General features: G+C 60.8%; 1 protein-coding gene across 1 annotated transcript in view; it reads left to right on the forward strand.

The window, feature by feature from the left end:
* The window catches only part of LRP1 (LDL receptor related protein 1), a gene marked incomplete at both ends in the record, with an annotated part of 80,568 nt that extends 73,543 nt beyond the window's left edge, over positions 1-7,025 (forward strand). The window contains 15 exons of the mRNA XM_080360587.1: positions 102-221; positions 351-622; positions 709-887; positions 996-1,102; positions 1,293-1,409; positions 2,198-2,374; positions 2,508-2,648; positions 3,392-3,565; positions 3,637-3,798; positions 4,435-4,609; positions 4,942-5,046; positions 5,216-5,280; positions 6,209-6,296; positions 6,466-6,610; positions 6,885-7,025. Coding sequence (XP_080216713.1) covers positions 102-221; positions 351-622; positions 709-887; positions 996-1,102; positions 1,293-1,409; positions 2,198-2,374; positions 2,508-2,648; positions 3,392-3,565; positions 3,637-3,798; positions 4,435-4,609; positions 4,942-5,046; positions 5,216-5,280; positions 6,209-6,296; positions 6,466-6,610; positions 6,885-7,025 — 2,168 coding nt within the window. The remainder of the gene's footprint in view (positions 1-101; positions 222-350; positions 623-708; positions 888-995; positions 1,103-1,292; positions 1,410-2,197; positions 2,375-2,507; positions 2,649-3,391; positions 3,566-3,636; positions 3,799-4,434; positions 4,610-4,941; positions 5,047-5,215; positions 5,281-6,208; positions 6,297-6,465; positions 6,611-6,884) is intronic.
* Between the last annotated feature and the right edge of the window lie 3,470 nt (positions 7,026-10,495).

Below are 10,495 nucleotides of genomic sequence, written 5' to 3' on the forward strand. Positions count from 1 at the left end.
TGGGGCATCAGAATTGGTGTCCTTGGGGCACAAATATGGGGAATGGGGTGGGTGTGGGATGCCCTCCTGGTCTCCCCCCAACTCCCGTCCCCGCTGCCCAGATGTCAACGAGTGCCTGCGCTTCGGGACCTGCTCCCAGCTCTGCAACAACACCAAGGGCTCCCACATCTGCAGCTGCGCCAAGAACTTCATGAAGACGGACAACATGTGCAAAGCAGAAGGTCAGGAGGGAACAGGGGGCACCGTCCGTCTGTCCGTCCTTCCCTGGCAGAACGAGCCCAAGGGGGTTCCAAGCTCCCAGTGGCCCCATCGCGGAGCTGAGTTGACCCCCCTCCTCTGCCCCTCTGCAGGTTCTGAGCACCAAATCCTCTACATCGCGGACGACAACAAGATCCGGAGCATGTACCCCTTCAACCCCAACTCGGCCTACGAGCCGGCCTTCCAGGGCGACGAGAACGTGCGCATCGACGCCATGGACATCTACGTCAAGGGCAACAAGATCTACTGGACCAACTGGCACACGGGCAGGATCTCGTACCGGGAGCTGCCCGCCTCCTCCGCTGCCTCCACCGCCTCCAACCGCAACCGGCGCCAAATCGACGGCGGCGTCACCCACCTGAACGTGAGCGCCGTGGGGTGCGGGGGACGCCGAGGCCGGGCTGGCCGTGTGCTCTGCCCTCATCTCTCCCCACTTTCTGCCCTTCGCAGATCTCGGGGCTGAAGATGCCGCGGGGAATCGCCGTCGACTGGGTTGCCGGGAACATCTACTGGACAGACTCGGGGCGGGATGTCATCGAGGTGGCGCAGATGAAAGGCGAGAATCGCAAGACGCTGATCTCGGGCATGATTGATGAGCCCCACGCCATCGTAGTCGACCCGCTTAGAGGGTGAGAAATTTGAGCCCCTTCTCCCTTCCCTCTGCCCAGCTCTCGAACTGTCCTGCTCATCCCCTCCTTGCTCCCTCGCTGGGAATGACCTGTGTGTGTCCTTTGCAGAACTATGTACTGGTCAGACTGGGGTAATCACCCCAAGATCGAGACAGCTGCTATGGACGGAACGCTGCGCGAGACCCTGGTGCAGGACAACATCCAGTGGCCAACAGGTGAGCAGGGACGGTGCCAGGTGGGGCACGAGGGTGATGGAAGCCTCGATAGGAGGGTTGTAGAACCCGCTCATGTCGGGGAGGCTCAGCCTGGGGGCTCAGGAGTGTGTAAGGGTGGTGGGGGTCTGTTCTGCTGGACACGTTGTTGGCGGGGAGGCCTGTACCTCACCGGGGGTGTGTGTCCCCACAGGCCTGGCTGTGGACTACCACAACGAGCGGCTGTACTGGGCCGACGCCAAGCTCTCCGTCATCGGCAGCATCCGGCTCAATGGCACCGACCCCGTCGTGGCCATCGACAACAAGAAGGGTGAGTGGCGCCCAAGCCCCATGGAGCAGCGAGGAGGAGAGGGACCTGCCTGGGGACGGTGCCCACGGGATGCTCAGCAGATGATAACAAAGGCGGGTTTTCCTCGTTAAATGCTCCACAGCAGGAACGAAGCCTGCGGGCACTGCTGTCCCCTGGTCATGGTTGAACCCCAGCTGGCAATACAACCACACAGCTGCTCGCTCACCCACCCCAGTAAGGGAGAGAATCAAAAGGGAAGGGAGAAACTTGGATTGAGATCAACACAGTTTAGGAAAATAACAAAATACTAATACATTACTAGTAAATATATATAGAAAATAGAAATAAAAGATAGTCGAGGCAATTCCTCACGAACATGCTGAGCAGCCAGTGCCAGGAAACAGCACCTGGTCCCAAAGCCGATCCCAGAGAGAAGAAAGAGGAAAAAGGCACTGTGATTGCTCCGTGTGGGTGCCAGTCCAGCTCTGTCCATCCATCCCCTTCCTCGCTGCCTCACCCCTGTGGGCAGAGCTCAGAGTGTCCTTGGCTCTCAGAGCAGAGCGATTCAAAACATGAACCCTGTGCTGGGCTGGTATCTGCTTGTTCTGCAACTGAGTGCAAATCATGAGCGTGCCGGCTGGGAAAGAGAAAGGTTTGTAATGCAGGAAGGAAATCAACCCGTTTTCAGTCCAACCAGCACACCCCCCAGCACTGTCCTTCAACCTCACATCCACTCAAAATCCCAAAGCAGCCCTGCCCAAGGCACCTGTGTCACCTCTGCCTGCACCTGTCCCCTCTTTGCTTCCCAGGGCTGAGCCACCCTTTCAGCATCGACATCTTCGAGGACTACATCTACGGGGTCACCTACATCAACAACCGCATCTTCAAGATCCACAAGTTTGGCCACAAGGCTGTCACCAACCTGACATCTGGCCTCAACCACGCCACCGACGTCGTGCTCTACCACCAGTACAAGCAACCGGAGGGTACGTACCGGGCCCGGGACCCCCACCCTGCGCCCGGGGTGGGAGGGGGGTGTCTGGGGCCTGATCAATGGGGTGCTGGAGGATGAGAGGAGCGTTGTGGGTCACCCCACATCGTCCCCTTCCCTCTGGGCAGTGACCAACCCGTGCGACCGCAAGAAGTGCGAGTGGCTCTGCCTGCTCAGCCCCAGTGGCCCCGTCTGCACCTGCCCCAACGGCAAACGCCTGGACAACGGCACCTGCGTGGTCATTCCCTCGCCCACCGTCTCCCCTGTCGGTAGGTGGGCTGGGCTGGGTGGGGGGTCTCACCCGGCAAGGTCCCGCTCACCTCTTTTTAATGCCAAATTTTAACCCTTTCTCCGCCCCATGTTGGCCGCCAACAGATCTGTCAAGGTTTGATTGCAGGGTGACAATAAACCATGGCAGATGTTTTGCTAACCCCTTCTCCTCCCTCTTCCCACTAAGGGCTGGCGATCTGAAGGCAAAAGGACAGGGAGAAAGAGCTGGGAAAAAACCAAAAATGTTTTACTAATGCTACTAATAAAATAGAGAAAATAATACAAAATATACAAAACCAATCTTGAAAGTCCCGGCAGCTGCAGGGCAGGCACCCAAAGTCCTGGACTGGAGTCTGCAGCCAAGCGGAGCTGGATTCAGTCTGTCATGAGGCCTCAGTTCGCAGGGATGCATTGCAAGGTCCTATCCTAATGTTGGCCATAAGGAAAAAGGGACGAGATCCTCGTGATCTCGCACTTTTATATGAAGTAGCACGTGAATGGGATGGAATACTTAGTTGGTCAGTTTGGTCACCAGTTCAGTTCACTGCTTGCCCCTCTCGTGGGATGTGCGTCCTTATCAGCGACCTTGCATTCCATTGCTATGTCTACCAAAACATGTATCTAGCTTCCAGAAAAGCGTGGTTAGTAAGAAGACTTTAGCTGAAAGGAAAATTCACTCAAAGACAAACTTGTTCTTAACAAACCCAGGACACACCCCCATCCCTCTTTCCCTCTCTCGCAGTGCCCACCACCGACACCTGCGACCTGGTCTGCCTGAACGGCGGCAGCTGCTTCCTCAACGCCCGCAAGCAGGCCAAGTGCCGCTGCCAGCCGCGCTACAACGGCGACAAGTGCCAGATCGACCAGTGCTGGGACTACTGCCAAAACGGGGGCACATGTGCCGCCTCCCCGTCCGGTGAGCCTGGGGCCCGGGGCTGCTCGCTGGGCGGACGGACGGACGGCACGCTGACGGCCTCTTGTTCTCAGGCATGCCGACCTGCCGCTGCCCCACCGGCTTCACGGGGCCGCGGTGCAACCAGCAAGTGTGCACCGACTACTGCCTGAACAACGGCAGCTGCACCGTCAACCAGGGCAACCAGCCCAACTGCCGCTGCCCGGCACCCTTCATCGGCGACCGCTGCCAGTACCGTGAGTGCCACCGGCACGGGGCTGGGGACATGGGGATGTCTTGTGGGGGATGCTCTCTAGAGACATGGGGTGAGAGCACATCTGGAATCTTGTGTCCAGCTGTGGCCCCTCAGTTCCAGCAGGACAGGGAACTGCTGCAGAGAGTCCAGCGCAGCCACCAAGATGCTGGAGGGAGTGGAGCATCTCCCGTGTGAGGAAAGGCTGAGGGAGCTGGGGCTCTGGAGCTGGACAAGAGGACACTGAGGGGGGACTCATTGCTGGGGATCAATATGGAAAGGGGCAGTGTCAGGAGGATGGAGCCAGGCTCTGCTGGTGACAACCAGTGACAGGACAAGGGGCAATGGGTGCAAACTGGAACACAGGAGGTTCTACTTAAAGATGAGCAGAAACTTGTTGGTGGTGAGGGTGGCAGAGCCTGGCCCAGGCTGCCCAGGAGGGTTGTGGAGTCTCCTCCTCTGCAGACATTCCAACCCGCCTGGTTCCTGTGTAACCTCATCTGGGTGTTCCTGCTCCATGGGGGGATTGCACTGGATGAGCTTTCCAGGTCCCTTCAACCCCTGATGCTCTGGGATTGTGTGATTGTGTGGTGCGGCGCTCCGGGGGGGCTGCCCACCCTGACCCCGCCGTGCTCTGCAGGGCAGTGCTTTGACTACTGTGAGAACGGGGGCGTGTGCCAGATGACGGCCAGTGGCACCAAGCAGTGCCGCTGCCCCGCGCAGTTCGAGGGCGCCCGCTGCGAGGACGACAAGTGCACCCGATGCCAGAGGGGCAAGTGCAGCGTCAACAAGCAGAGCGGAGAAGTCTCCTGCCTGTAGGTGCCGGGGGCGCGGAACTCGAGGGAGGGAGGGAGAGGGGATGGTGGGCAAGATGAGTCAAGAAAAAAGCCCCTATATGTCCCTATGGGCCACATCACTGGGGATTGTGCATGGCTGGGAGATGCTGGGTTGGTAATTCAGGGCAGCGAAGAAATCTGGGTGACTTGAGGGCCCTGGGAGGAGGCGATGGGGGTGTCTCTCCTCCAAGCCCATCCTCATGGCCATGAGCCGTGCTGCAGGGATGATATAACAGCCTCCAACAGAGTGCTGGGGGGGATATGGGGTAGAACGGGGGGTCCACGTGTGCCTGATCCTCTCTGCCCCGCAGCTGCCAGGACGGCAAGGTCGCGCCCAGCTGCCTGACCTGCGACAACTACTGCGCGCACGGCGGCACCTGCTCCATCAGCGACAAGACGCAGATGCCCGAGTGCCTGTAAGTGGGGCTGGGGGTGGTACGGGTGGGCTACTTGGCACCGCGCAAGCAGGTGACTGACAGACCGCAATCTGTGTCCCCCTGGCCCCAGGTCTGTGCCCCCACTTCTTTCCCCGCCCCGCATGCTGTCCTGTCCTCGCTAACCCCGGTGCTCTCCCTGCACTCTCAGGTGCCCGGTGGGGATGACGGGGCCGCGCTGCGAGGCCTTTATCGTCAGCGAGCAGCAGAGCAGCCGTACGTATGGGACAGTCCTGCCTCGGCGACACCGCGGGGCCTGATGCCAAATGGGGCGGGTTTCATGGTTTAACCGGAGCTGGTGATACAACCACGCGGCCGCTCGCTCACCCAACCCAATAAGGGAGAGAATCAAAAGGGAAGGGAGGAACTTGGATTGAGATCAACACAGTTTAGGAAAATAACAAAATACTGATGCACTATAAGTAAATATACATAGAAAATAGAAATAGAAGATAGTCAAGGCAATTCCTCATGAACACGCTGAGCAGACAGTGCCAGGAAATGGCACCTGGTCCCAAAGTCGATCCCAGAGAGAGAAAAGAGGAGAAAGGCAGAAAGGCTCAGAGGCCTCTGCAAAATGGTAAAAGCTGAACTAAACATCCCGCACCAAAAACTCCCCCGGCTCAATAACAAGAGCCAACACCAGAGAAAATGGAACAGCCAACCAGAAGGTCCTGACTCTCCTTAAATAATGAGCATGATGCTAATGGGCTGGAACAGTGTGATTGCTCCGTGTGGGTGCCAGTCCAGCTCTGTCCATCCATCCCCTTCCTCGCTGCCTCACCCCTGTGGGCAGAGCTCAGAGTGTCCTTGGCTCTCAGAGCAGAGCAATTCAAAACATGAACCCTGTGCTGGGCTGGTATCTGCTTGTTCTGCAACTGAGTGCAAATCATGAGCGTGCTGGCTGGGAAAGAGAAAGGTTTGTAACGCAGGAAGGAAATCAACCCGTTTTCAGTCCAACCAGCACAGGGGGTCAGGGACGCGCCTTTGCCTGTTAATCCAGGGTTACCCTGTACAACTCCTGACCCCTTTTCTTTGGTGGGGAGGGGACAGGTCGTTTCCCATGAGGCAGGAGCAGCGCTGGGGGCTCAGGGCACTGCCCCCCACCCACGCTTTGCCCTCACCTGCGCTTCTCCTCCCGCAGGAACGGCCTCCATCGTCATCCCCATCCTGCTGCTGCTCATCCTCCTCACCGTGGTGGCTTTTGTCTGGTACAAGTGGAGGATTAAAGGGTGAGTCTGGGCTGCTGGGGGCCGGGGGGGAAACCGTCCTCGCAGGGCTTGAAGGACTCGAACACGTGGGACAAACAGGGGGGACCGCTGGGGGGGTGTGGGCCCTGTTTGCTGCACCCCACATCGCTGGCACTGACCCACTGACCCTCCATCCCGCCCCCCCACCCAGTGCCAAGGGCTTCCAGCACCAGCGGATGACCAACGGTGCCATGAACGTGGAGATCGGGAACCCCACCTACAAAATGTACGAGGGGGAGCCCGACGATGACGTGGGGGAGCTGCTGGACGCGGACTTCGCCCTGGACCCCGACAAGGTGAGGAGCGGGACGGCGGCTGCGCGGGGTCCGGCATGAAGCGGGGGTTACATGCTGAGATGGGGGGCACGTTACTGCAGCAGCTCCCCGGGGAGCAGAGAAGCTTTGGGGGGCTCTGAGGAGTCACAAAGGCTTTGGCGCTGGAGGCTGCGGGGCGGGACAGCGGTTGCTGTACGGGGAGGAGGTCGCGGCTCTCGCAGGGCACCCCTGGGGACCGCTCTGCTGGGGACGGGGGTGTCCGTGCCCCCTCCCACCCGCTCCCCCATCTCCGCAGCCCACCAACTTCACCAACCCGGTGTACGCCACGCTGTACATGGGCGCCCACAACAGCCGCAACTCGCTGGCCAGCACGGACGAGAAGCGGGAGCTGCTGTCGCGGGGCGCGGACGACGACCTGGCCGACCCCCTGGCGTAGGGACGGCACGGGGGCGAAGGGGCCGCGGGGCCGCGGCGCCCAGGCCTGGCACAGACACCCATTGCAGGAGGTGGGCGGGGGCCGGGGGGAGCCGAGAGCCACTGTATAAATGTACAAATGAAGGATTATTACTTTTCTATGTGAGCAGTATTATTACCTGTATATTCCCCGGTACCGGGCCTCAGCGCCTCTCATTGCCAGATCCGGCTTTGGTTTATTTTAAATCTCTTTACATTGGGCCCCCCCCTCCCTCCCTCCTCCTCCCCCACCGCGGGTCGCGCCGGCGTTGCGGAGCAGGGACGGTGCCGCGGTCGCTGTGCCGGGACCAGCTCGGCGGGGCTGATGGAGACGCGCGGGGTTACGGCTCCGTGGGGCGCAGGGAGGGAGGCGGGTCGGGGTCCGCATGCACGCCCAGCTCTCGGCTCCGTGTCCCCCAGCCCCTGCAGCTCCTTGTTTCCTTCCCCCCTCAAATCTGCTGCTCCCCGGCTCCTCCTTTCTCCTGCAGCTTGGCCCCCCCTCCCTACCTTTTTCCCCACTGTTTCCCCCCCTGACTGTTACAGGGGGCAGGGACGATGGCCCCACCGCTGCCCCCAGCCCTGCTGTGGTGCGGAGGGTCCGCGGCCCCTCGCTCCGGCTTGTTTCCTGCACCTCGCCCGCTCTCCAACATGCACATTTTTTAACAGGAAAACAAAAAAAAAAGACAAAAAAACCCACAAAAAACCCCATGGAAATGACCTAGCTTTTATAGTAGAAATAAAGAAAACGCATGTGGGGGGAGGGCGGGGGGCAACCCCATCCTTTTATTGGGGGGAAAATGTTTTAATAATTTTTGCTGGATTACTTTACAACTAAACAAAACAGATATTGTTATAAATAAAATTTGTAAAAACCGAAGAGCAGGCTGCTGGTTGGTGGGGACGTGCTGAGGATGCCGCAAGGGGGGGGTCACGGGTGGGGGGCTCCTGCATCACGGTGCCCTGGGGGTGCATGGGGGTTTTTGGGCAGGGAGAGCTGTGCGTGCACGTGGTGCTGCGCGGGGGCTCTCTGGGGTGCTGGCACATGTGCCACTTGGGGGGACGCGTGTGTGTGTGCGGCTGCTCCCCTCGCTGAGCGCCCCGGGGCCCTGAGCTGCCGCCCTGCTACCCATGTGCTGCGGGGAGCACGAACACCCCAAAGCACCGGCACGGAGCACTCTGCATCACCGGGGATGGAGCACTGAGCACCACCGGGCACGGAGCACTGAGCACCACTGGGGACAGAGCACTGAGCACCACTGGGCATGGAGCATCGAGCAGCAGCGAGCATGGAGCACCAAGCACCACCAGGCACGGAGCACCGAGCGTCACCAGGCACGGAGCCCTGAGCGGCAGCAGGACTGGAGCACCAAGCATGGAGCACTGAGCACCACTGGGCACAGAGCATTGAGCATCACCAGGCACAGAACCCCAAGTATCACCGGGCATGAAGCCCTGAGCATCACCAGGTGTGGAGCACCGAGCATCACTGGGCACGGAGCACTGAGCATCACCAGGTATGGAGCACCGAGCATCACTGGGCACGGAGCCCTGAGCATCACCGGGCTCCGTGCTGTGAGCAGCAGTGGGACTGGAGCACCGAGAATCACCTGGCATGGAGCACCGACATGGAGCACCGAGCACCACCGGACACAGAGCCCTGAGCGTCACTGGGCACGGAACCCCGAGTATCACCAGGCACGGAGCACCAAGCATCACCAGACACAGAGCACTGAGCATCACTGGGCACGGACCCCTAAGCATCAGTGGCTACGGAGCACCGAGCACCACGGGGCATGGAGCACTGAGCATCACCGGGCACAGAGCACTGAGCACCACCAGGCAAGAACGCCGAGCATCACCGGGCACAGAGCACCGAGCGCCACGGGGCACAGAGCCCTGAGCAGCAGCGGTGCCGGAGCACTGAGCATCACTGGGCACGGAGCACCGAGCACCACCGGGCACAGAGCACTGAGCACCACCAGGCAAGAACGCTGAGCATCACCGGGCACAGAGCACCGAGCATCACCGGGCACGGAGCACCGAGCATCACCGGGCACAGAACGCCGAGCACCACCGGGCACGGAGCACCGAGCACCACCGGGCAAGGAGCACCGGGCACAGAGCGCTGAGCATCACCGGGCACGGAGCACCGAGCATCACTGGACACAGAGCACTGAGCATCACCGGGCACGGAGCACTGAGCATCACCGGGCACAGAGCACCGAGCAGTCCCCAAAAATGTCCACCAGGTGGCGCCGCCGCCCTCGCGAACGGAGCGGGGGGGGCTGCACTCGCACCCCCGTGTACCCCCGCTGTACCCCCCGTGTTCCCCGTGTGTCCCCCAGCCACGCTGAGCCCCGCCATGTGCCACGGCCGCGCTGCGGGTCGCCGGGGGACCCGTGGCTGTGACTGGACCCACTGGCACCCCCAGCCCGTGGCTCGGCAGAGCGGGGTGACGCCGGTCCCCTCCTTGCCAGCCCCCCCCCGGCCCCCCCCGGCCCCCCGCGGCTGCCGAGCCGAGGACGCGGCTGCTGCCTTTGAAAAGCCCCAAACTCCTCTGCAAAGGGATGTGGTGCGGCCCGAGCGCGGCACAGCCCTCAGATCTATTTCAATACTGGCTCTTTGTTCACTTATCGGTTTCTTATATCTCCTCTAGAGGTTTTTTTCTCCCTTTCCTCTCCCCCCCCCCTTCCTCTTCTTTTTCCTTCAATCTTTCTATTTTTTAAACCGTCCCTACTTTCCCTTCACCATGCCCCCACTCTCCTACATCTTTAGGCCCGTGGGCTGTTGATTGCTTGGGAAGGGTCTTCTGGACCTGTCGCAGACCCTGTGTCCTTCTGCTCACCCATGAGACCGTCAGGGAGCCCAGGACCCCCCCAGCAGTTTGCTGGGCCATGTGGGGCAAGTCCCATGCAGTATCGGGTCTGGGGGGCCGTGTTGGCCCCACAAACCCCCCCATCCCTCAGCTGCCCCATCCCTGGGGCAAATGGGGTAAATGCAGCGCTGCGGGGTGACCAGCACTCCGGTCCATGGGGGGACTGTGATGGGGTCGTGCACGGAGGCTCTTGCCGGAGCAGGAGCGTGGGCTGTGGGGCCGGCTGTGGCTCTCACACCGGCCAGGAGCGCCGGCACCGCAACCAGAGTGCGGCTGGAGGGAGGGGTCCCCTGTACCCCCACCACGAACCCCGAGCTGCTGCGGCTGAGCGCTGGGGGCACCGTGCTGCTGTGGGGCTGGCTGTGGGGATTGCGTGGGGCAGCCCCGCAAGCAGAGCTGCAGAGCCGAGATCCCAGATCCCCAGCTCCGCGTCGGCGCTGCCCTCTTCCTTCCCCTGCCTCTCTCTCCCGTTTCCCTTCATTTCTCTCCCTCTCCTTTTCCGTTGCTTATTTCTCCTTTACCTTTTATTCATTCTGTCTCCACACGTACGCGCGGTTCTGCAATGCTCCCCCCATCCT

This window comes from Nesoenas mayeri (genome assembly GCF_963082525.1).
Source record: "Nesoenas mayeri genome assembly, chromosome: 28".
Taxonomy (NCBI): domain Eukaryota; kingdom Metazoa; phylum Chordata; class Aves; order Columbiformes; family Columbidae; genus Nesoenas; species Nesoenas mayeri.